The sequence below is a fragment of the Pelophylax lessonae genome, assembly GCF_965119305.1.
Source record: "Pelophylax lessonae genome assembly, chromosome: 8".
Lineage (NCBI taxonomy): Eukaryota > Metazoa > Chordata > Amphibia > Anura > Ranidae > Pelophylax > Pelophylax lessonae.
This window is the reverse complement of record NC_138775.1, coordinates 139,640,472-139,667,448: the sequence shown is the minus strand read 5'-3', so window position 1 is coordinate 139,667,448 and position 26,977 is coordinate 139,640,472. Positions and strand designations below refer to the sequence as shown.

The following is a 26,977-nucleotide window of genomic DNA, read 5'->3' as shown; positions in this document are numbered from 1 at the left end:
AGTAGTGATTGTACAGCTTATATAACAGTGTAAATTTGCTGTTCCCTCAAAATACCTCAACCACACAGCCATTAATGTCTAAATCGCTGGCAACACGAGTACACCCCTAAGTGAAAATGTCAAAATTGGGCCCAATTAGCCATGTTCCCCCTCAGATGTCATGTGACTTGTTAGTGTTACAAGGTCTCAGGTGTGAATGGGGAGCAGGTGTATTAAATTTGGTGTTATCGCTCTCACTCTCTCATACTGGTCACTTGAAGTTAAACATGGCACCTAATGGCAAAGAACTCTGAGGATCTGAAAAAAGAATTGTTGCTCTACATAAAGATGGCCTAGGCTATAAAAAAAGATTGTGAAAACCCTGAAACTGAGCTGCAGCACAGTGGCCAAGACCACACAGCGGTTAAAAAGGACTGGTTCCACTCAGAACAGGCCTTACCATGGTCGACCAAAGAAGTGGAGTGGACATGCTCAGCGTCCTATCCAGAGGTTGTCTTTGGGAAATAGATGTATGAGTGTTGCCAGCATTGCTGCAGAGGTTGAAGGGGTGGGGTCAGCCTGTCAGTGCTCAGATCAGACATCACACACTGCATCAAATTGGTCTGCATGGCTGCCATCCCAGAAGGAAGCCTCTTCTAAAGATGATGCACAAGAAAGCCCGCAAACGGTTTGCTGAAGACAAGCAGACTAAAAGGATATGGATTACTGGAACCATGTCCTGTGGTCTGATGAGACCAAAATAAACTTATTTGGTTAAGATGGTGCCAAGCTTGTGTGGCTACAACCAGGTGAGGAGTACAAAGACAAGTGCGACTTGCCTACAGTCAAGCATGTTGGTGGGAGTGTCATGGTCTGGGGCTGCATGAGTGCTGCCAACACTGGGGAGCTACAGTTCATTGAGGGAACCATGAATGCCAACATGTACTGCGACATATTGAAGCAGAGCATGATGCCCTCCCTGCGGAGACAGGGCCGCAGGGCAGTATTCCAACATGATAATTACCCCAAAAACACCTCCAAGATGACCACTGCCTTGCTAAAGAAGCTGAGGGTAAAGGTGATGGACTGGCCAAGCATGTCTCCAGACCTAAATCCTATTGAGCATCTGTGGGGAATCGTCAAAGGGAAGATGGGAGGAGCTTAAGGTCTCTAACATCCACCAGCTCAGTGATGTCGTCCTGGTAGGAGTGGAAGAGGACTCCATTGGCAACCTGTGAAGCTCTGGTGAACTCCATGCCCAAGAGGGTTAAGGCAGTGCTGGAAAATAATGGTGGCTACAGAAAATATTAACACTTTGGGCCCAATTTGAACATTTTAACTTAGGGGTGCTACTTTACATTGTAGCAAAGTGTAATTTCTTCAGTGTTGTCACATAAAAAGATAATAAAATATTTACAAAAATGTGAGGGGTGTACTCCCTTTTATGAGAATATATTATATATATCTATCTATATCTCTTGTGTCTGTTATTTGAGTAGATTAGATATTTTGTTCCCTCACCATGTAGCTACTAATTCTTAAAGAAACCCTCTGCGCACTGCTACACCCTTTCCAGCAAACTATGCAATGAAAAAAAATATATTTAGTCCACATATAGTCTATCCAGAATTTGTAGTGTTAATGTGGTCACACCCCTTTAGCACCTGATAGTTTAAAGCGGTAGTATACTCCGCTATTTGACTTTTACCTACAGGTAAGCCTATAATAAGGCTTACCTGTAGGTACAATTAATATCTCCTAAACCTGCACAGTTTAGGAGATATTCAACCTGCATGCAGCCGCTGACGTCTGCGGCGCATGCACTCTGAAGGTTCGGCGGACCTTCGGAGCTCCTTGCCGGATCTCGCCGGAAAGTGAAACTCCCGCGCACATGCCACTGACAGCGCCGGAGCCGCCGAACCAGGAAGAGACGCAGAGGGAGCATGTCAGCTCCTTCAGCGTTGTCCAGATGACTGTGCCAGGGCTTCGTTCTAAGGTAAGCATTTCATAATGAGCTAGTATGCGATGCATACTAGCTCATTATGCCTTTGTCCTGCAGGGTTTGTTTTTGTTTTTTTTTATGAGTATACAAATCGCTTTAAATTACATGTACAAGCTATTGGGATTTGAGCACAGGTACATCTTGGTCTCTGTTGTAACGCAGGTCAGTGACCAGACCTGAACCTAGTCGCTCCCCACCCACCTTGTTTCTTTATGCCCCATGTTGGCTTGGGGTCCACTGTAGCATTTGCATTGGCAAAGCAGTGTAGGACTGACCAATTTGACGCAATTGGTCAGCTTGAACATGTATTGCAATATATGTGAACTAAAAATCCCTGTTTTTCATTGCATAGTTTGCTGGAAAGGGTGTAAAGCTATGTGCAGAGGGTCCATCCAGAATTTGTAGTGTTAATATGTGGTCACACACTTAGCACCTGATAGTTTAAATACATGACCAAGCTATTGGGATTTGAGCACAGGTATATCTTTTGTATTTACCTCTGCATAGAGATATTTAAGACTAAATGGTCTTTTTTTTTTTAAACTTTACTTAACTAAATTATAAGCCACACTTGGAGCTTTTTTTTTTTAATCCGATTATTGGAAACAACAACATCGGACGACTAATCGATTATGAAAATAATCGTTAGTTGCAGGCCTAGACATGAGCATTGGCAAACCGAAAGAAGGATTCTGATTGATCCAGGCAAACCAGATATTTTGTTGGAGAGTTCTGAAATGTAATTGGGTGAAAGGTACTGCTTCGAAGGAGGCTACTCTGAAGCCTAGAACTCTAAAGAAGAACCTCAATGTGGAATCTCTCGAGCATGTGCTCTTAAGAGACTTTTTTTCTGGTAGAAAGAATATTGCTTGGGAATGTGACAAGGACCAGATCCAAGTATTCCAGGCGAAGAGCAGAATTGTTGAAATTGGTTACCCAGTCGAAGGCTTTAAGCATCTGAGTTGTCTTGTGGACATTTTCTGATCGCTGCAAGGGAGTCGAGTCCTTCAGAAGGTGGTCATGTAACTAGCCTGTGACTTGGATGCTCTGAGTTCTGATCAGTGCAAGTAGAGGTGCTAAGACCTTTGTAAACACTCTGGGAGCAGAAGATAGGCTAAAGGGCAGTGTGATAAACTGCAAATGGTTATCTGCCAATGCAAAGTGCAGAAACACTGATGAGGTGGTTAATTGGGAACATGTAGAGATAGGCATCTTGGATGTCCACAGATGCCACACTTTCCCCTTTGTGTCAGACAAGCAGTCAATTACTTTGCAGATTCCATATCACATTTCTGAATTTGAAGAAATGTATTGAGAGATTTTAAATCCAGAGTAGAACGGATACCCCCATTGGTTTGTAGTACCATGAACAGTTTGAGTAAAATCCTTTGAACCAGTCTTGTGGCAATACTGGCACAATAACACCCTGGGGCAAGAGGTGGTTCAGGGCATTTTGCAAAATAACAGTCTTTGGTTGATTTGGAAGTAGAAAGTAATGTGGTAGTGTTTTTAACTATTTTATAACATTCTGAAACCACTGACTGAACCCACAGGTTTGGGATGTTTGTAAACCCAGCAACTCTAACAGACATTGTGAAGAGGGCTTTGGGAAAGGCTTTGTGACCTTTGTGGGCCAAGCCTTAAACCAAAATGAAGGGCTAAACTTTGGTTTTAAAATTGAAGCCTGGAAAGAGTGAACAGGTGCTTTGCACTTTGAGGAGCTAGAGGTTTCCTGAAGAAGAGTTTTGGGACCTTCTGCTGTGGAACTAAAACCTTTCCACAAGTGCCTCACTTCTGTTCCTATGAAAGGAATACATTTAAAGCACCTTTTGCAGGCAGCTTCAGACGTTCCAGCTTTTAGGTATAAGATTCTGTGAATGGATATGAGAGCATTCTGGAAATTTGCCCTATGACAAGTTCTAGGGCATCTACACAAAAAAGTAGAGCAGAGGGCAATTGCTGTTTACCAGCACAATCCAGAAATACACGGTCATGTTGATTGTTCATTTGCTCTTTTGCAGTTAGCTCCAGTCTGGGCATACTGAAACTGTAGCAAAAGCTGGCTGCAAGGCTTGGCCTGCGGGATTAAGGAGAGCCCTCTTCTTTGTGTAAACTGGATACAGTTCAGTGAAGATTTTGGGACGAGTGAAAATTCTTTTAGGAGTGCTCCAATCAGACTTCACATTCTATCTGTTCATGAACAGGAAATATTTTCCAGGGTTTTTGTAGGTCTCTTTGTACCAATGCCAAGCTTGCATGGACAGAGACTATGACCTTTTTAACACTGTGTTGCATGAACCTTCTGCTTCAGTATATTGACAAACTGTTGAAGAATCTTCAGAGGGTTCCTACAGTACAGCTTCAGAATCTTCTTTTTCTCTTACGTCCTCCGACAGTCGCCGCCCACTCACACAGTCTTCACCAATGGGTATTGACCTTTGCTCCGCAGGAGTAGCTAGGCACAAGACTTGTTAGTAACAAAAGCTTTTAGCATAGACACACCCCTAGGGGCTGTCCCACTAGTCAATACCTCCCTGCACCAGCATTCCCAACTCAGTTTGATTTTGCCTAGCTCAGGAGTAGTCCTGTGCTGGGGCTTCAGTCTCAGCCTTCTACCCTTTTTTGGTTTTATTTCAAAGTGTTTTTTCTTTACTTTACTAGCTGTTATTTTACCAGCTCTTAGTTAGGGATCTTCGGATGAAGAAACATCATGCGGAGCTGGGCATCGGACTGGCCACCCTGGATCCCCCAGGGCTGAGGGTCAGATGGATCCCCAGCCTGCTATCGAGCGTTCAGCTACGGTTCGCCCTGGCGCCTTGAACGACCCATCCCTGCTCGCTGCAGGGATGCTGCCTGTGAGGTGGCTACCTCTCTGGACGCCTTCTGCAGTCGCGTGCTGCGGTCTCTTGCGTCCCGGCTACGGCACTCCCTGTCAGATAGGACAGCGGTTTGTCGTTTTTGAGACGGTTCCCCACGCCATCCGGTACGGTAAGCACCTTCTGTGTGGGGACCATCTGTCTGGGGTGTCAGTCTGTGGCTGTGTGTTCCCCCATGTCTGTTATGTGCGGGCTCCCTACTGTGATCCCTGCGGGGGTTAAATGCCTTTATTTGTTGCTGCAGGGGGACACCCCTCTCGCTCCGATGTATCTCTTTTGGGGGCTGTGGGGCAGGCATGTGTGGCGGCGACCGCTAAGGCTGCACGTCGCGCGGTCCGCCATTTTTGTTTGTGCTGTGGGCTATTGCGGCCTTTTCCTGGGCCTTATGCAGAGCGCAGTGCGGTGTGCTTTTGGCGCCAGTCGGCGCTATTTTGGCGGTGACATGCGCGATCGATCCGAGCACATGTCGGCGGCCATTTTCCTGTAGCCTCCATTCACTCCTGCCAGGCAGCCATTTTCCCTGAGCCTCATAGATTATATAGTTCAGCCTCTCATGCATCACTTCCTCTTTCTCTGGACAGCGATCGGTGGCAGCAGTCTGCAGTGCTCTCTCCAGGTTTTTTTCTCTGTGCTATCCTTCCTAACTCAGTATTTTCTGTCCCTGTGGGGGTCGGTGCATACAGTTAGTGTACGGTGGGCTGCGCTCGCCGTGGTCTTTAAAGGGCCAGTGCTTTTTTGTCCCTTTTTTTGGCATGGATTTCCAGGATAGCAAGTTCCCCCCGGCCCTGGTGGGGGACCAGGGGTCTGATCTGGCCACTGTAGTGGCATCTTTGGTGTCACAGATGCAGGTGCTGATGGCTGAACGTTCTGCAAAAAAGAGGGCCAGGTTATCCATTTCCTCTGATTCAGAGGGAGATGTGGCTGGCGTGCCCTTTTCAGGGTCTCGCTCATCTCTGGACCTTTTGGGGTCTGAGGGGGAGGCAGAGGTGGAAGGGGTTGATACTTCTCCCCCTGGCTTGCCTGAAGAGCTTGCACTCATGGATGAGCTGATAGCTTCTATAAAGGACACGCTGCACCTGGAGGATGAGCCCACTCCTCCAGCTAGGGTGTCCTCCTTTGGGACACATAGAACCCGCAAATCAGCGCATGTTTTCCCCATGCCCTGCGGAATTTCATCACACTGTTAATGAGCAATGGCGCACTTTAAAGAAGCCCTTTACAGTGCCCAGTAGGTTTAAACTGCTTTATCCCTTTGCGCCTTCCACCGACGAGCGCTGGTGTGTAGCGCCCCAAGTGGATCACGCTGTGGCCGTTTTGAACAAGGCTACCCTGGTTCCCACTGAGGATACCCCGGTTTTCCGGGATCCTATAGACAGGAGGTTGGAGTCTCTTGCTCGTCACGCATATATGGTGGCAGGCTCTATGCTCAAGCCTATTTTTGCTTCGGTTATGGCAGCCCAGGCGGTGGCGGATTGGACGAAGGTGCTCAGACGCACCCTGGTAGCTGATTGCGCCCCACCGGCTACGCTGGCTATGGTGGACCAGATCCATCAGGGGGTCATGTATTTGTGCGATGCGGCCTTGAATGAGGCCCCTTTGGCTGCATGCCTGTCTAGTGTCGCGGTGCTTAACCGTAGACTGATCTGGCTGAAAAGTTGGTCGGCCGACCAATCATCTCGCAAGACGGTATCGGATTTTCCCTACGCTGGCTCTCGCCTTTTTGGCGAAGCTTTGGATACTCTGGTAAAAGGAGTTACTGGGGGCAAGAGTACTCTCTTGCCCCAGAATCCCAAGAACAAGTCCTTTCGTGGCAAGCGGAACTCCTCCTTTAGGCCCTCTCCAGGGGCCTTTCGTGCCTTTAGGTCGCAGTCCAAGGGCAAGCCCTTCAAAGGCCAAGGCACCCAGAAGAAGCCGTGGGCAGGTAAGCAGAAGTCCGGCCAAGTTGGTTCTGCGACCCACTCCGCGTCCGCCTGAAGGGACGCCCTCACCCGTTTCTGGGGTGGGGGGACGTTTGCGCGGTTTCCTCCAACCTTGGCTGTTCCGCATCCAGGACAGATGGGTTCAGGAAATCTTTCGATCAGGTTACAAGATCGAATTCCTTTCTCGGCTGGCGGGCAGATTTTTTTCCTCAAATCTTCAACTGCCTCCGGAGCGTTTGCGGGATCTGCACCTGGCGGTGCGGGACTTGTGGGCCCAGGGGGTGGTGGTTCTGGTGCCTCATCGGGACTGATTTCGGGGGTTTTACTCCAATCTGTTCACTGTGCACAGAAAGGAGGGCAAGGTGCGTCCGATCCTGGACTTAAAAGCTCTGAACCGCTTCGTGCGCGTTCGGAAGTTTCGCATGGAATCCCTGCGCTCAGTGGTGGCTGCCCTGAGCCCGGGGGAATTTCTGGCCTCCATCGATTTGAAGGATGAGTACCTACACATCCCCATTTTTGAGGGCCACCAGAGCTACCTTCGATTCGCCATTGCGGAGGAACACTACCAGTTCGTGGCGTTACCTTTCGGTCTCGCTTCGGCTCCGCGGGTTTTTACCAAGGTTCTGGCGCCTGTTCTGGCCCTGTTACGAGCCTGTTGAACGACCTATCCACTACGGTGCAGACGCTCCAGGAGTTCGGTTGGACCATAAACGTTCCGAAGTCGACTTTGTGCCCTTCAGTTCGCCTTCCCTATCTGGGGATGGTTCTAGACTCTGTTCAGGCGAAGGTCTTCCTGCCGGAGGACAAGCTCCGGACGCTTCAGGGACAACCGATCCTCGTCACTCAGGACATGCATGAGGTGTCTAGGGCTGATGGTCTCGGCCTTCGAGGCGATCCCCTTTGCTCAGTTTCATATGCGGGGTCTCCAAGCGGAGATTCTTGCCAAGTGGGACGGGCGACCTCAGTCTCTGGATCTGCAGGTCTCGTTGAGCCGCCGCACCAGGAGTCTTCTGTGGTGGCTCCAGTCCCCGGCGGTGTCGGGGGGCAAGTCTTTTCGTCCGTTATTCTGGACGGTGGTCACCACGGATGCCAGCCTGTTGGGCTGGGGTGGTGTCCTGGGCAACCTGTCCGCCCAGGGAACTTGGTCGAAGGAGGAATCCTCCCTTCCGATCAACATTCTGGAATTGAGAGCGATAAAGCTTTGCCTTCTCCAGTGGTCGGGACGGCTTCAGGGCCGTCCGGTTCGGGTTCAGACGGACAATGCCACCGCTGTGGCTTACATCAACCACCAAGGGGGCACCAGGAGTGCCCGAGCGGCTCGGGAAGTGACCGACATTCTGTCTTGGGCCAAGACGCACGTCCCGGCGATAACGGCAGTACACATACCGGGGGGTGGACAACTGGCAGGCGGATTATCTGAGCCGCCAGACCCTGGACCAGGATGCTTTCCAGATGTTGTGCGCGAGGTGGGGTTCACCGGATGTGGACCTGTTCGCGTCTCGTCTAAACAACAAGGTGGAAAGGTTCGTGGCAAGGACGCGCGATCCTCGGGCGGACGCCTCGGACGCGTTGGTGGCGCCTTGGCATCAGTATCATCTGATGTATGCCTTTCCTCCAATTCAGCTGCTGTCCAGGTTCCTTCGCAGGTTGGCCTCGGAACCGCACACGGTGATTCTGGTGGCTCCAGACTGGCCTCGCTGGTCTTGGTACGCAGACCTAGTTCATCTGGCAGTCGAACCTCCGTGGCGCCTGCCGATCCGAGAAGACCTTCTGTCTCAAGGGCCGATCTTCCATCCTGCTTTACAGTCGCTGGCTTTAACGGCCTGGCTGTTGAAAGCCAGGTCCTGAGGGACAAGGGTCTCTCCCCTGAGGTCATTCCTACTCTGATCAAGGCTAGAAAAGCCTCATCGGGGAAGATTTATTACCGTACTTGGAAAGCGTACTTTGCCTGGTGTGAGTCCAGGGGGTATTCCCCTCACTCATACTCGGTGTCGAGAGTGCTGGCTTTCCTCCAAACTGGTGTGGATCAGCGTTAGGCGCCGGCCACGATAAAGGGCCAGATTTCTGCACTGGCTGTTCTCTTTCAGTGCCCTGTGGCGTCAAATTCCTTAATTCGCACCTTTGTTCAAGGGGTGCGTCATTTGGCCCCTCCTCGGAGGGAGCCCTTACCTCCGTGGGACTTGAACTTAGTTCTGTCTGTGTTACAGCACGCTCCCTTTGAAAAGATCAGGGAGATCTCGTTGCCTCTGCTGTCCAAAAAGGTTGCCTTTTTGGTGGCGATCACTTCGGCTCGCAGGGTGTCGGAGCTAGCGGCGTTGTCCTGTAGCTCTCCCTATTTGGTGCTTCACAAGGATAAGGTGGTCTTGTTTGTCCTTCCTGAGGGACCTAGGAAGGGCATGGCGGCGTCGGCTGCGACCATCGCCAAATGGATCAGACAAACTATTGTGCAGGCCTATGCCTTGAAGGAAAGGGTTCCGCCCTTCCCTGTGAAGGCGCACTCTACCAGGTCTTTGAGTGCGTCTTGGGCCTTCCGGCATCAGGCTTCAGTGGCCCAGGTGTGTAAGGCGGCGACTTGGTCGTCCGTGCACACCTTCTCCAAGTTTTATAAGGTGGACGTTCAGGCGTCGGCCGATGCCTCCTTTGGCCGTAAAGTTCTCAGTGCCATAGGGACCCTTGTTTTTGGGTCTTTGGCTGTTGGGGTGTTTTGCCCCTGGGTTACTTGTTTTCCTGGGTTGTTGCTCCTGTTGAGCACTTTTCCTGTTGCCCAGCTGGTTCTCTTACTGTATGTAAGGTTCCTTTCTCTGATGTGGATACTGCGTTGCTCTTCTGCGGCTACACTGCTTTGGGGCATCCCATTGGTGAAGACTGTGAGTAGGCGGCGACTGTCGGAGGACATAAGAGAAAACTGAATTTTTTTAAAATCTTACCGTAAAATTCCTTTCTCTGAGTCCTCCGACAGTCGCCGCCCCCCGCCCCTCTTTTGGGGTTTTGTGTACTCTTACTGCTATGCTACCAAACTGAGTTGGGAATGCTGGTGCAGGGAGGTATTGACTAGTGGGACAGCCCCTAGGGGTGTGTCTATGCTAAAAGCTTTTGTTACTAACAAGTCTTGTGCCTAGCTACTCCTGCGGAGCAAAGGTCAATACCCATTGGTAAGGACTGTGTGAGTGGGCGGCGACTGTCGGAGGACTCAGAGAAAGGAATTTTACGGTAAGATTTTACAAAAATTCCGTTATTTGGTTCTGTCCTCTAGGATTGGCATATCAGAACAAATCTGTTAGGTGAAGGCATTTTTCGCCCACAGATAAACATGGCTATATTAACCAGTTGCCGACCGCCGCAAGTACATATACTGCGGCGGTCAGCCCCGGCCAGACAAAGTGACGTACCGGTACGTTTGCTCAAGCTCAAGCTGAGCGCCCACGTAGGATCTAGTGCCTGAAGCAACTTTACGGGTCGACCTAAAGGAACATACTTTTAGCCCTATGCTGTATGAATATTCTGCATGTGTCCTCTACTATATGAATAAGGTTACATTTTTACAAAGATACATTTTTCTTGAAGTGGCTTTTAGTAATGTGGAAATGACAGCAGCAGAAACACCCCGGTCTTTTAAGACCTGGATTTCAACAGCCATGCCGTTTTAGACAGTGACTGAACCAGGATGAACAGGGGACCTTGAGAGAGCAGGTCTGGCCTGTCTGTAAGACACTGGCAGTTGGGGTATGTCTATTTAACAGGTTCTCCTGGCTCAGTTTGGTGCAATAAGAATCATTAATTCTTCTCTTGCCAGTTTGAGGAGCAGAATTTAATTCACACTGGAGGAAAGGTATATAACTGAAACAGTTTCATAAACGAGCAGTGAATTCAGTTCCGGTGCTAAAAGATCCTTAGTTCGGGCTACAAATAGAGGTAATGTCTTGTTGTATCTAGAGGACAGGATGTCCACATCTATAGTCCACCATTTCTGCAATAAAAGATAATTAGACATTTCTCCTTCATGGCTGCTGGATTCTTGGTACCCCCTCGGTGGTTTATATGGGCCACAGCCATGGCATTGTCTTACTGTACCCAGATGGGGTGACCTTATGGAGATAGGTACAGTGACCTAATTTTATTACTTTGAGTTTCAGGATGTTGATAGGGACCTCGGCTTGCTTGGGCGACCATGTTCCCTGAACTCGGGGTCAGGTATCATATGAGGGGGGGGGGGGGGGGGGCAGTTGGAAAAGGCGCTACCTTTTATATGCGTAATAAAACAACCAGTGATCCATACCATATGGTAAAAAAAAATGTGCAAGTAAAGTGCCAGTGCAAAGATTGTATACAAGAATTATCGTGTAGATAAAAAACGATAAAATATATGGCCAGGATAATTAAAAGATTACAAAGTGCTGGTGAATGTATTTAATTAGTGTGACAAGATAGGGTATTTTGTATATATACAATAAATAATAATCAATATTGGTGAAAAAAGTGTCCGCAATTGTGATTAATCAAATTAAAAAATTGTGGTGGTGATAGTGAGCTTCGGTTGCTAAGTCCCAACTTCCACTAGAGGTCGCACTTACCCCACAGCAAGTATAGTAATACTGGCTGCAAAGGGTAGGTGAAAAGGAACTTCCCAGAATTGGCACCAATCTATCCTTACGGACCGGTGGATCCCATCTGAGTAGTAAGCAAAAAACCTCTCATAGCGTAGTATGTAATAAGGAATTACAGAAGGGAGCAGCAGTAACTCACGCTTAGGCTGTAGTAGATCGATTCAGAAAGTGTATGCAGCGCCGAGGGAGCTTCCGCGTTCCACACACGGCGAGCTGCAGACCGAAAGGGACGTTGACGTATGGTTCCGCCCTACGTTTCGTCATTGGACGTCTACGGGAACAGTGTCCGTCAATCAACTCCTCAGTCCTAATATAGCCGGAAACATCCCCGCAGCCAATCAAGCGTCCGCCTGCAAATTGGCGCTCCAGCTCGGCTCACAGGGGACATCTCAGTACGCCCAGTGTCCGCCGGCCAGTTAAAAAAAGTTCTGGCTACGCCTATGGGCAGTCCCAGGGGGTACACCCTCTCTCTTCCTGCTATAGGATGTCAGTTTTGTATCAAAGCAGTGTCAGAGAAAATACCAACCCAACTCAAAATAGAGGGGAGGGTACTGCGTCCGTCAATTAACTTGAGAAAAGGATTTACGGTAAGACAAAAACCCAATTTTCTCTATCGTTCATTGACGGACGCAGTCTTCTGATCTTCATATCAGTAGGGACGTCCCAAAGCAGTGCCATAAAATGAGGGGTGGGAACAGCAGAAAAATACGTCCCCAAGGCTAAACCATAGCCAACCAGGCAACCTAGGACTAAGATAACAAGATGAGACCCACCTGAAAAAACAAAAACCCAAGGTCCCAAGGTGGCAACGGAGGTCGCACCGGATGTGCCAAGTGTCGCACCCCCTGGATGAAGTTACGCACCAGGGAATGGGTGGCTAATGGCCTTTGGAAGAAAGATGCCAAGGCCGAGACCTGACCCTTGATAGTACTCAAGGCCAACTTTTGATCAACTCCCCGTTGAAGGAAAGCCAAGATCCGAGCAACAGCTAGGGGGGAACCCCAGGACACACACCACGCAATGTACGCCTTCCACGTACGACAATAGATCTTTCTAGAAGTCACTTTTCTCACTTTAAGCAGAGTAGGAATCACTGAAGCAGACAACCCCCTGTCCTACAGCACCTGGCTTTCAACAGCTAAGCCGTCAAAGCCAGCGACCGTAAAGCAGGATGGAAGATCGGCCCCTGAGACAGTAAATCCTCCCTGAGAGGAAGTCTCCAAGGAGCGTCCGCGACTAGCCTGACAGGGTCGGCGTACCAAGCTCAACAAGGCCAGCCCAGAGCTAAAAGAATGACCGGAATCCTATCTGCCTTGATCCTGCGAAGAAGCCTTGGCAGTAACGGCATACATCTGCCGATACTGACCCCACGGGGCCAACAGCGCTTCTGCCAGCGGGTCCCGGGAACGGGCCAAAAACCTCTGCACTTTCCTGTTGATCATAGACGCCAACAGATCTACATGTGGAGTGCCTCAACAAAAAGTACAACTGCTGGAATACCTCCGGATGGAAAGACCATTCCCCTGCATCCAAGGCCTGTCGACTGAAGTAATCCGCCTGCCAATTTTCCACCCCTGGAATGTGAACAGCGGAGAGAGCTGGAACAAAGTGTTCCATCCACTGAAGGCTACCTGTCACTTCCAAGGCTGCATGGACACTTTTGGTTCCCCCTTGGTGATTGACATAAGCCATGGGCTGCGAGTACCTGCCAAAAACCCCTCCCCACCCGGACAGACTGGCATCTATGGTGACAATTGTCCAATATACAGGGAGGAAGAATTTCCCTTGCTTGAGCATCGGGGACCGAAGCCACCATATCAGGGACTCCCTGGACACCTGGCTCAGCTGGATCTGATTGTCCAGGGAATTTGGATTCTTGCTCCATTTGAGAAGGATTTTCTTCTGGAGGATCCTCTTGTGGTATTGAGCGAAGGGGAACGCCTCGAAGGATGACACCATCAAGCCCAGAACTCTCATACAAGTCTGAAGGGATGACCATTTGCTGGACAGTAACAGCTGAACCAGGGTCTAGAGTTTTTTGAGTTTTTCTCGGAGGAAGAAACACCCTGGCTGAGGATGAGTCCAAAGTCAGGCCCAGATATAGTCCAGTCCAGTCTCATGGAAGGGACCAAGGACCATTTCTGAAAGGTTCAGAATCCACTCAAACTCCTCCAGAGTTCTCATGGTGACTTCCAAATTTGTTTCCAGCACCATGGGAGACTCTGCACGTAGAAGCAGATTGCCAAGGTAACCCAGGACCGATATCCCCCGCTATCGCAACAGCGCCAGGACTGGAGCCAACACCTTTGTGAAGACCAAAGGAGCAGAGGCGAGACTAAAGGGTAACGCCACAAACTGATAGTGATTCTCTCCCATGGCAAAACTGAGAAACTGTTGGTGTCCTGCACATATTGGCATCTGAGGGTAGGCATCTTTGATGTCTATGGAGGCCAGGAAATCCCCCTGATGTAGGGAAGCCACCACCGTGCAAACTAATTCCATCTTGAATTTCTGAACTCGCACAAAGCAATTCAGTGCCTTCAGGTCCAGGATTGGACGCACCTTGCCTTCCTTCCTGGAGACCGTAAACAGGTTTGAATAAAAGCCCTGAAAACGTTCCGCAGACGGAACCGGAACTATTACCCCCTGTTGTACCAGGTCCCGAACTGCCCCAAAGAGAGCCAGCGATCCAGGGACAGTCGCACATTGGAAGGGAAAAACCTTACCGGCGGGACGGATCGAAACCCGATCTTTTAACCAGACCGTAGGACATCTTGAACTAATTTGTCTTGTCTCCGGGAACTGGCAAAGATGTCCCCCACACCCCAGATACGGGCGATGGCGCACCTTCAGGCCGAAGTGGCCTTGTCCTCATGTCTGGAGAAACTAGATATTTGTTTGCCAGACGAGGGTCGCTTGGAACCACCCAAGGGAGTCTTGAAGGGCTTTGCCTTATCGACTGACCCCGAGGGACGAAAAAAGCCGTCGGGAGAGAGGTTCTCTTACCCCCCTGTGAGATCTTTGAGAATGTCATCCAGGGTAGCCCCAAACAGGCAGTCTACTTGAAAAGATAGATCAATCAAGGCCTTCTTTGAAGTCTGATCCGCAGACTAGCACTTTAGCCAAAGTATACGCCGGAGGACCACTGCCAAAATCGACAGTCGGCCCAATATGGGAGCAGTATCCAGCGCAGCATCCCAAACAAATTGCAGCCCCTGCACCAGCCGATCTAACAGCTCCGCAATGCACAAGGGATTTGTCTCCCCTCCAGGTCACGGCACAGTAACTTTGCCCATTCAGTCAATGTTTGCGAGACAAGGGCAACCGTAAACAGGTCTTAGTGCAGACCCCACCGGTTAGTACATATTGCGGGCCACAAACTCCGCCTTTCTATCTGCCGGATCCTTAAAGGATGGGGAATCCTCCACTGGGATCATGGTAGCTTTATTCAGTCTTGAGACCAGAAGGTCCACCTCTTTATAAAGGGACTCCTCAAAAGGGTAGTGTCTAGCAATCTGCTTCGGCACCCCAGGAACGCTTTGGGCGGTCCCATTCTTTTTGAGCATGTTGTCAAAAATACACGGGAAAGGGAAAAACCTTTGCAGCTCTGGATGGCTTGTGAGTGCCAAACGTAAACTGCGCCTCAGTCGCAGCTGCGTCCTCCATTTTTAGGGTCTCACGCACAGACACAACCAGTGTGTCCACCAGGGCCTTTTCTTGCGCGGTAGTGGAGGTAGAAATGTCATCCTCACTGACAGAGGAGACAGGGCGCGAGGTAGTAGACCCGGCAGGGAGACCCACGTCTGCGGTGGCTGAGTCAGACTCCGAATCTGAGACATCAGATGAGGTAGGGGTATGTGGAGGGCGCTTTTTAGCACCTCGCCCTTTAAAGACCACCTCCACCAGGGACACAAACAATTTCAGGACCGCCAAAAGTGCAGTAACCCATCAGCAATGTTTAAAAAAAATAAATAACATCCCACCGCGCTACAGCGCCCCCAAGAGGTCAGGCAGCGCGCACTGGAGACCTCCAGCAGAGAGAGAGAGACCCCCCAAACTCACCACTCTACAGCCAAGATGCACCAGCACGCACAGCACGTGTCAGCAGCGATCTCAATCCAGAAAGAAAGATCTGCGGCCTGAAGCTCCCCCGGGAGTAGTCACCAACCTCCTGTTCTGGAAAAAGTACTTTTCCTCCCATGACATCTTTGATGAATTTTCAAGTGCCACAACAAAAACACTTCTTCCTTCAAAGGGCATACATGAGGGCAATGTTTGCAAGCAGCTTCAGCGGCCCAGGCTGAATAATATTATGCCCATATGGAAAGAAGGCCACTCTTAAGATCTGTGTCATGAGGTCTAGGGCATCAACACAAAACAGTAAAGCAGATGGCAGGGTCTGCAAGTGCTTTGCCTAGGTTCTACCCTCTAACACAAGATTCTGCTGCTTTGTCCATTACCCTTGTCTAATTAGCTACGGTCTGCCTAAAAAAAAATAAAAAAAGGAAAAACAGCTGACGGTAGTGCTAGTCATGCAAGGTTAAATATGGTCTTAAATAAGTCTCAAATTTTCTATCAGCAGAATCTTTAAAGGTAACCTTTAGGAAAATGTTACATGTTCCACCCATTTTTAGGGTGGAAGAAACATGTGCCCTCTCCTGCAGCCGCTTCCTGTTCCCCCCTCCCTGTGACAGTGGGCCAGAATTCTTCTCTCTGCACCTGATGTTACAATTTGAATAGACTCACCCCACACCACCATGTCATTCATTCACAAAGCTCTGTGAATTAATGAACTACAAGTACCCACAACCTTTTAAACTTGCAAAAAGAACATTTATTATTTTTTTAAATTAACTTGTCCGTGTTAAAAAAAACCCCAAAACATAAAAAAACAAAACTAAAAAAAAAATTATATCTTCCATAGGCACAGTAAGTGGTTTAACACTGAGATGGCAAGGTTTACTACTGGAACAGATCACTTTGCAGTGAACTCTTTCACTGGACAGAGGTCAGCAAAAATAGGAGGGAAAAACTTTTCAGGATTACCCGATCTTTATTAAGTGCCCATTCTATTTTTTCTTGAATGGGAAACGTGTTTTTGAATCAAATGCAACAATGCCAGGGCTTTTGTGCACAGCAAAATAGAACAGATCTAAGGTAGCATGCATATTGCTAGAAGCTATAACATCAGATGTATGCAAGAGGCTGGGGATGAGAGGTCTTCTAGTACAGTGGTTCCCAAAGTGGGGGTTGCGACCCCCCGGGGGGTCGCGGAGTGGGGAGCGGGGGGTCGCGAGATGATTTACAGAAACTTTTTTTTATTATTTTTAATGCGAGTTAATGCGAGACACGGCAGGCAAAAACATTGTTTTTTTTATAGACCGATCGCTGTTTAGCAAAAACACCAAATGTGCATCTAGCTAGCTAGCTGCTAGCGCATGTTGTTGTGCTGTAAATTGTGATTGACAGGTCACTGTCATAATTAATCGGAGCAAACAAAGTTTTATTTCCAGTTTATTTAAATTATCCTAAATTTATACTCGCATCATTACAACCTTTTTTAAGACACTACAGGTGAATAGGGTAATTTTTTTAACTAGCAGCTAGTTAAAAAAATTACCCTATTCACCTGTAGTGTCTTAAAAAAGGTTGTAATGATGCGAGTATAAATTTAGGATAATTTAAATAAACTGGAAATAAAACTTTGTTTGCTCCGATTAATTATGACAGTGACCTGTCAATCACAATTTACAGCACAACAACATGCGCTGGCTAGCTAGCTAGATGCACATTTGGTGTTTTGCTAAACAGCGATCGGTCTATTTTGAGATCTAAACTTGATAAAAAATGAAACAGTGGTTATTATCATCAAAAGAGAACGAGAAGGGAGCAGAGATACCTGCTGATGAGAGAACGGGATCAGCAGAAAATACAGAGGGCAGAGAAGAGGATGAGCCGCCAGGACTACCCTCCACCTCTGGAAGGGCAGCCCGCCAAACCCGTGCCCCGCAAACGGACCATCCCTCCTCGAAAGCCAGAAAATACAGAGAGGAATACATAAAATATGGTTTCACGTGCATTGTTATAAATCAGGTACAACACCCTCAATGCGTTGTGTGCTCCGAAGTCCTCGCACATGAGAGTCTGAAGCCCGTGAAAATGCAAAGACACCTGAACACCAAACACCCCAGCCTCACAGATAAACCCACTGACTTTTTCCGCAGAAAGGAGAAAGAGTTACAGGGACAAAAGTAATTTTTAAACAAACAGCTATCCCCACAAAAGCTCAGAAGGCTTCATATGAAGTGACATATTTAATTGCAAAGACCAAAAAGCCACACACCATTGGAGAAACTTTAATCAAACCAGCAGCAATAGTTATGAGTCGCGTCATGCATGGAGATAAACTGGCCGCTGAGCTGGAACAAGTGCCGCTCTCTGATGGGACTGTATCCCGCCGCATTACAGACATGGCTCAGGATATCAAGTGTCAACTAATTGACAGAGTGAAGAAGAGTGGGAGGTACTCCTTACAACTGGATGAATCTACAGACGTGTCCAGCACCGCTCAACTCCTTGTATTTGTCAGGTATATTTTTGAGGGGAAACTAAATGAGGAAATGTTATTTTGTACGCAACTGGAGGGATCATGCACGGGCGAGGACATTTTCAATAAGCTGGACAGCAAACTTAAAGATGCAGGACTATCTTGAGACGAGTGTATATCAGTGTGCACAGACGGAGCTGGGGCAATGCTGGGAAAAAAGAAAGGACTAAAAGGCACGAGTCCTCCAAGTAGCACCTCACCTCAATTTCACGCACTGCATCATACACAGAGAAGCCCTCGCGTGCAAAACCCTGAATGCAGAGTTTAAACATGTTCTTGACACTGCTGTGAAGATTGTTAATTACATAAAATCACGTCCACTGAACACACGACTGTTTTCCACTCTCTGTAATGAAATGGGATCAGAGCACAAAGGCCTGCTCCTACACACAGAAGTCAGGTGGCTGTCGCGAGGAAATGTGCTGAGACGCCTGTACGAGCTGCGGGATGAGGTGCGCATTTTCCTCACACACCAAAGATCCCCACTTGCTGAGCATCTGTCTGATGCTGACTGGGTGACAAGACTGGCATATTTGTCATGTATTTTTGAAAAACTCAACGGACTAAATGTGTCCCTGCAAGGTGAAAACACAAACATCTTGTACCTTAATGATAAAGTGCAGGCATTTGCGAGAAAGCTGGTGCGTTGGAGAGAGAGAGTGGAAATGGGACGCATAGACATGTTTTCTGAACTGGAAGAATTCATGGAGGAAAATGCACTCAGTGTTAACAGCATCAAGGCGTCTATTACGGCTCACCTTCAGTCCCTTTTGGATCACTTTCATAAGTATTTCCCTGAAGGAGACACTCCCGACCAATATGACTGGATAAGGTCACCATTTAATGTAACCATGGCAAATCATCTGGCGTCAGATATGGAAGATGCGCTGATTGAACTTTCAACCGATCGAACCCTGAGGACGGCATTTGACGGCAAGTCGCTGGATGAGTTCTGGGTTTCTGTCGCGCTGGAATATCCACAGTTGTCGAAAGCCGCGTTGGATGTCCTCATGCAATTTGGCTCAACGTATTTATGTGAAAAGACATTCTCCGCGCTGACTTACATTAAGAATAAACACAGGTCACGGCTTAGCGTGGAAGATGATCTGCGGGTGGCGATCTCCAATATTAAACCTAGAGTGGACCTGCTTTGCTCCGCGCACAGCGCCCATCCATCACATTAGGCATTTTTTTTTAAGTTTTTATTTTTTATTTTATTTTTATTCACAATTTAGTTTTAGCACATATTACATAAACAATGCAATCAAAAAAAAAAAAAAAAAACATCAAAAAGAGTACTAAGGCCCATATAGATTGGAACTCTTGCAGTCTTGAATGCTGTTTACTTGTAATTTCTTCAGTGGGCAAGAAATTTATTATCTGCTCCACCCATTGACCAAATCTGGGTCCTGATTGGGAAATCCATACATGTATGTAAGGCTTTTTTTTCTGAATACAAAGTTATTGTTGTATGCATGTTATAGGCAGCTTGTTCGTATTCTGTCTGTAAGCATTTCACAGTTATGGATGTATTTGTTTTTGTCCATAATTTGTTAATAAAGTAGCCTGGCTTAGAGATTGTGTTCCTTTTTGTTTTAGCTCTGTCAGTATGTAACCAAATCGCAAATCTTACATACGAGGGGGAGGGGTCGGGGTCGCGGGTCGTCAGCAATCTAATATTGGGGGTCACGGTCTGAAAAGTTTGGGAACCCCTGTTCTAGTAGGCTGAGGCGGCAGGGGTGGATAAGAAGCTTGGCGCTTTTGTGCTCTGGACAGTGATGGCTGTATTCGGGTGTTGTTCAACATAGTCTTAAATAGATGTGGAAACATTTGCCTTTTTCAGAAAGACTACTGTGTGCCCAATATAGAGCTAGAACTGGAAGCAGAGATTGGTGTTAAAATAGGGTCCTGCTTTAATGCAAGGGAAGTGCTGTCACTGAGAAGTTCGAGTGTTTTGCAGGGCTTCAGCAGAGCAAATGTTTGCCTGAAATTTTTATCCGCAGTTCCCTTGCACCCGATTTCCACAATACAAAGGGCTCTAGGCAGAAGTGATGGTAAGAGTGCGACCTGCGGTGTGATAATCCATCCAAGACTACAGTCTAAGACTCCGTTCACACTATGTTGGATCAGACTTCGGGGCGACCTGTGAAGTCGCGTGCAGCGCGACTTGCACGGACTTCATAAAATGAATGTCGATGCAAGTCGCTCCAGGTCGCCCCGAAGTAGTACAGGATCCTTTTCTAAGTCTAATAGAACCGTTCCTGTATTACACTATGGGACGCGACAGACCGCAACTTGTCAGGCTGACCAAGTCGCGGTCCAAGTCGGATCAGTGTGAATGGGCTGTAAATGGTGCATTGTTTTTTAAACTTTTTTTTATTAACAGTAAAATGTATACAACAATACAGGTAGCAGCATAACAGTATCTGGTCAGAATAAGTACAGTACAAAAGGTGTACAATTATAGATATATTACAGGATTGCATGGTAAACAATTGTTAAATTATGTAGCAAATAAAAACCAACTGGTTACCAAGGAAATAAGTTAACCAGAAAAAAAAAGAAAAAAAAAAAAAAAGAAAAGGTAAACAAATCCAGAGAACAGAAAGGAGTCCAAACCCAGTAAGTTGTTCTAATATTGCAATCCAAGTATCCAAATATTGAGCTATAATGCATAAAGTATTGAAATAGTACTTATCCTTCAAAGAGGCTCACTCTATTGGTTACTTCAGAAGAACAGTTTCCACGTGGTATCACTGGAGAATAGAAGCCCCGAATAAGTCCTGATTAATAAAACCATTGGTTCCACCCCCTCCCCAGTACAAACTTATTCAGGACTTCTATGCACCAGTGGTTCCCTATGGAAACTCTTCTTCTGAAGTATCCAATAGAAGTAAGCCCCTTTGATGGATAAGTACTGTTTTAATACTTCAACTATGCATTATAGCTCAATATGTTTAATTTACTGATTGACTGTGTTCCCCTTGGATGACTGTACCCATGATGTATGTTTATGGGAGTATTATAACAAGGAGGCAATCAACTTCCTGGAGGAAAGGGTACACCAGTGTGATACACCATGCACAATTGCGGGACAACTGAGGCAACACCATTATCTATGTTACAATGGTTTGCCTTGATGGAGGCATTTACACATATAGGTTGAACTATAAAACACAAATTATATGTCTGTGTGAGGGAGACGGAGGCACTACCTGGTTGGCCTACCTGGGGACAAGGCTGTGTCTCAATGTCTCCTCTGGACCACGGAATTGGAATCTGACAATTCAACCCCTTTTTTTTTTTTCCTCTTTGTTTTGCTTGTATTAGCATGGACATTCATCCACCAATAAGCAATACCCTTACGTTTACCAATGGAATTATTCAAGTTTCAGGATTGAATTGATTATTCAGATAATCCTTCAATATGGGACCCTTAGACCACTGATCCATTATTGAGTGATCAAAATCCTAGAAAAGGATAGAAATTGTTCTTTATAATCTGGGGTTAAGGGGGAGCCAATGGTGGGCATGTGCTTTTACTATATACGTTGTGGTACCAAGTCTTGCACCGCCCCATAGAGACCCTGTAAGTGATCTGGGGACAAGCGCAGGTCAGAAGGTAAGAACCTTTCCGGCAGATGAGACCAAAACTCGATCTTGTAGCTGGACCGAATGACTTTGTGGACCCACTTGTCCTTTATCAGAGAGGTCCACGGATCCGGAAACCAGCAAAGATGTCCCCCCCCCCACCCCAGATACGGGTGAGGGCACCCCTTCATGCATAGGAAGCCTTGTCCGCAGATCTAGAAGAGCCCGCTCGTGACTTACCTGACCAGGTCCTCCTGGAACCTCTGGTGGAGGCCCTGAAGGGCTTAGATCCCTTGTTTTGAGACCCCGAGAGACGAAAAGGCCTCTTATGAGTCGAGAAGAATGGCCCCTGTCTACGACGGGGCTCCTTGCCCTTGGAAGCCTGTGGAAGAAGAGTGAGGCCTTTAATGATGTCAACCAAGTAAGGCCAAAACAGGCGATCCACCACAAATGGGAGCTCAGAAAAGGCCTTCTTAGAAGTCTGATCCGCAGACCAGCAGTTCAGCCAGATAATAAGCGAAAGGACCACTGCTGAGACAGACAGTGTGGAAATCAAGGGAGCCGGATCCAAAGAGGCATCACAGACAAACTGTAGTTCCTGTACCAGTTGATCTGCCAGCTTCGCAAAAGGCAGGGTCCCGGCATAAACATTTAGCCCACTCGGTCAGAGTTTGCAACACCAGGGCTAGTAAATACCAGCCTAAGTGCCCAACCAGCCACAGTGAACATATGGCGGATCAGAGCCCCCGACCTCCTATCAGCCAGATCTTTAAAGGCTGGGGACTCCTCACCTGGAGTTAAGGTGGCTATATTGAACCTGGAAACCGGCGAGTCCACTACACGTGGAACCGTCCACTTTTTAAGCAGGGAATCCGCATAAGGATACCGCAACCCAAAACGCTTCGGGACCACAAAAGGTGCATTTTGGGCAACTTCATTGTTTAGTGACAATAGTATCAAAGTAAGCGAGAAAGGGGGGGGGACACCCCCCGCCGCCTCGGAGGGCCTGTGGGTGCCAAAAGGGACCTGCGCCTCCGACACAGCATCAGCCGCATCTTCCATCTTCAAAGTTTTATGCACTGACACAATCTGTGCATCCACCAGTGCCTTTTCATGCGCGGCTAGAGGAGCAGAGGAACCATCTTCATTATCGGAGCACGCAGGGTGCGTGGACGCAGACCCAGAAGGGTAACTTGCATCCACTGCAGCCAAATCAGATTCAGGATCTGGTGAAGGTTGGGGGGATGCTTTTTGCAAGCCCGTTTTCCCAGGACCAAAGCCACCTTGGACACTAAGGACTCCAGGACCAGGTGGGGAAATGTGCTCCAGGGACTCCATTAGAGAAAACCCCACAAAAAAAAAAAAAACACTCACCACCACCAATCAGGCACTTACAGCACCCGTCAAACTGCACACTATGCGGCGATCAGGAAGAGAAAGATTCAGGAGTTCGGACTAGGGGATGAGTAGGGGCTCCCATCGCCAAAATCCCCATCATTAGCTTCAAAAACATGGCCGTCGCTATTTTTAATGGGAAAACCACAAGAAAATGTCCGCCGAAGCTACACAAACATGGACGCTGAGCTACAGCACAAAAGACCACAAGAAAATGGCGGTGCCACGTGGCTCCCAAGGGGGGGGGGGGGGGGGGGAGGGGTGCGCCAAACACAATCCCAGCAGAAAGGGGGGCCCTGACAGGAGCTCCCACCAGATGAAGTTCCTTTACCAAAATTGATCGTCTGGTTGCCGGCGGTGCACTCACCCCCAACCCCTTTCGCAAGCTCGACACCCCAGGCCGACCTAAAAAAGGTATGGTCACCCCATAGGAGAGGAGGGGGATGTGGGCAAATGGGGGGTAACAAGTCCGCAGAGGACCACGAGAAGAGGGGGGGGCGACACTGCATGGGAAGGAGGGGAGCTTGGGGGTCCGACCATCCCCGGGAGGGGCCCACTTCCACCCCAAAACCCTCCAGGGGTAGAGAGGGTACAGCTTCTTACAGTACCAGGAACAGGGTGGGCACCACTCCCGTCAGACCACCGCCCCATCGGGATGTAGGTGGCTGTCAGCCAGGAGGAATGCTGTGACTCAGGCTAAGGCCAGGTCATATGCGCTCTCGCGAGACGTTTAACTTGCAGGTCAGCCCCCGTCCGGGGTGGCTATGTTGTGGCCGACCTAGCTTGGAGCTGAAGCCTGCGTGGACACACTGGCCAGACTGGGAGGACCCTCTGGATCTAGATTATCCAGTCTGTCGCCCAGTCCGGCAGTTGATTGTAGATTCTCACTGAAACAAAATAAATCTAAAAAAAAATTCAATTAAAAAAGGAAAAACTTGCCAGGGGCAGAGATCCCAGCAAGGAACTAGGTCCTTACTCCTGACTAGGCAAAAAAAACAAAAAACAAACTGCCTATAGCTGAGAGTGGGAGAATACCCCCTGGGACTGCCCCATAGGCGTAGTCAAGTTTTCTTTTTCCTGCATAGTGTCCCACTCCTGTGGGGGAGCAGTATAACCCAATGGTCAATGAGATGGGACAACATCAGTTGTGCTTTTGGGGTGAGAGGGAGAAATGAAATCTACGTATAAGGAATTGTCACTATAGAAACTTAGGCTGAAAGTGGAGTATACAAATGGGGGTAGAATACAAAAAAAAAAAAAAAAAAAAAAAAAAAAAAAAAAAAAAAAAAAAAAACACTGCATAAAAGTCTGCTTCAAGAGTCAATAAAATACTTCCAGAAACAAAACGATTATTGTTTTGGAATTGCCTTCATGCTCAGACATTTACAGTGCATGCAAGGCAGCCCAATTATATTTCTGAACTGAAAAATGTTCAGTAGTATATACAAGGATGCTCAGGCTTTTGCACATACTGCCTGCCTGGTATATTCTATACCCCCCACCCTCTTTCAATTTTAATCTCCCACCTCACCTTGCTCTTTTTGCATACAACATGGCAATCTGTGGGTTCATTTTTATGGCTTCGGTTAGTAAATCGATGGCTTTCTGGAAGTCACCTACAAAGGAAATGAACAAGAAAAAAAAAAAAAAAAAAAAGACAAAAAAATATGTTTATATATAAATTTTATAATTCCATTTTTTTTTTTACAACTGAATATGCAGTGCCTGATACAATATTCTATTTTCGGTATAGCTTCTTCCATCATCACACCTTATTGCACCTTTTGCCAACTTCTAGAAGTAGCAGTATTGCATCTGTATTGTGACCTGACATGGGGCGAGATTTGATTAACCTGGTGACATGTTCTGAAGTTATTTTATTTAATCCAGTAGCTGGGAACATATGACATGAAAGCAACGTAACAGTGTAAAACAAAGACTTTACATACATGCTTGACATGTCTCAGGGATCAGAGGTTGTAATCTCTGTGGTAGACCAAATTGTAAAATATGTAGGCAGATATCGGTTTTCACTTCAATATAGGAAAAAAAAAAACAAAAAAAAAACTGTGGAATAAAAGGAAAGATAGTGGATTCAGTGGGGGGTCAGAGATAGAAGCAAACGTGTTTATTAAGAGGTGATGGGGGGCAGAAAGTACAAGCCCTCCCCGTGTCGTTTACTTGCTAGGTTCAGCTGAATGGTTAGATTTGGCAGGGCAGCGGTGACAGCCAGTCACTATAGGCAGGCAGGCAGTGGAAGCAGACTGGAAAGATCCACAGGATATCTGAGAAACAGGAGCTGTGAGAGGACACAGCTTCTTCAAAAGAGGCAGGAAAAATCTAGAGCATGGCCCACTCCTCCCTATGGATGTCAGTACAGCATTTCTTCCGCCTTAAAGTGGAAGTAAACCCATTAATTCAGTTTGAAAAAACAGTGCCGGAAATGTAACACTCCCATTGGTAGTGCTCTCAACCAAACTGTCAAACCATCCAATGACTGGTATCATAACTGATCACATATGCAGCATCATGGCAGTTGAAGATCAAACAAAGGCCAAGATGGCAGCTTGCTTGCTTGAAAACGATAGGAGGGTTTACTTTCACTAACTGTCATCATGCCAATGAGAGTTTAAAAAGTGAACTGGGGCAATGGAGGAAGTTTCTAGTGACTCAGTGCGACCTGCATTACTCTATATGTGAGGTCTTATAGACAGAGCACACTGAAGCATATTCTGTGGATAGGAATCCCTAGCGCTTTGTAGGTTACACAGTACACTAGATTAGTAAAGCATCACAAATAAAGCCTAGTGCCCAAGCACATCTAATGGAAATCACAACATCTTACCATACAGCGGAGTATGGATACAGCCATTTAATGCTAAAATGGTTGAGACAAAAAGGCATCAGAATCTAAATGAGTCTGTAGAGACTGGGTCACAGCAGAGGCGGTGTGTAATGGATCTAAACTCAGTGCCCAGTATTTAAGTAGAGGGTTTGTGGGGGTAATGAGTAGGTGAAGGGAACGAACCCGGCTACCCCACGGATTACCAGATAAGTAAAATCCGGTTAGGGGTTTCAAAAAGGTATTCGGAGGGCAGACCTTTAACTTTACGACTGAACACTTTATTCACAAAGTGAGAAAACAGACTGGGTCACACCAGTGCCACTGCTTCGAATTCAGAGAAAAACGGTACACAGAGTTTGAAAAATCCATTGGCTTATTTACAAAGTGGTTTGTCAGACTGGGCATACCAGCGGCAGTGCCACGGATCTGGATGAAGCATTTTGCAGCCAATTGTCACAATTCCCCCAGATATGGAAAGCACCACAATGCAGAGACCAATGCCTAACGGTCACAAATTAGCCTATTGTCACCTTGTCTGTGGAACTCTTCACAGAGTGAGTCTTAAAAAAACTGGGTCACACCTAAGGCTGTGAACCTGGAAAGCGCCATACAACCAACAGTACACACAAGCCTGGAAGATGCCAAAAAAGCAGAACCTATCGCTCAAAGATCACATCTCAGCCCTACAATTTCCAGTCTAGCACGGTATGGCCTCCAAAACTGTTGTTGATGATAGCTATCGTAAGGAGACTAGCTCAAGCAGCTTATGTGAGGTCTTGTTTGAAGTTAGCACAGTAATACAGTACATCCATGGTGTAATGATTCTCTTGATAGCAGATAAATGTCAGCAAAAATAGAATTTGCGTGGTTAATCACGGTTTTCTTTTTATCTCTGCAGAGGGCAATGGACAATCCTGGGTGGAGACACACTCCCGGTGATAGAGGCAGGGTATAACTAGATCCCCATTTATATAATGGGGAGGACAGGTGTCTATAATTAAGATGGCACACATCTCCCCCAGGACTGTCCATAACCATCTGCACCAGTATCTGCAATTGCTAAGGTTTGTACCCCATTTTTTGCTACCCCTGCGGGGGACACTGTTTGTCCACCTCACATCTTCATTTAACTATTATAGTTATGTCATTCAATGTGGTA

The 26,977-nt window shown here is 47.4% G+C and overlaps 1 protein-coding gene across 1 annotated transcript in view; it reads right to left on the bottom strand.

The window, feature by feature from the left end:
• ST13 (ST13 Hsp70 interacting protein) overlaps window positions 1-26,977 on the bottom strand; it is a 214,501-nt gene that overhangs the window by 112,361 nt on the left and 75,163 nt on the right. Inside the window, exon 6 of the mRNA XM_082264769.1 lies at window positions 24,505-24,589. Coding sequence (XP_082120895.1) covers window positions 24,505-24,589 — 85 coding nt within the window. The remainder of the gene's footprint in view (window positions 1-24,504; window positions 24,590-26,977) is intronic.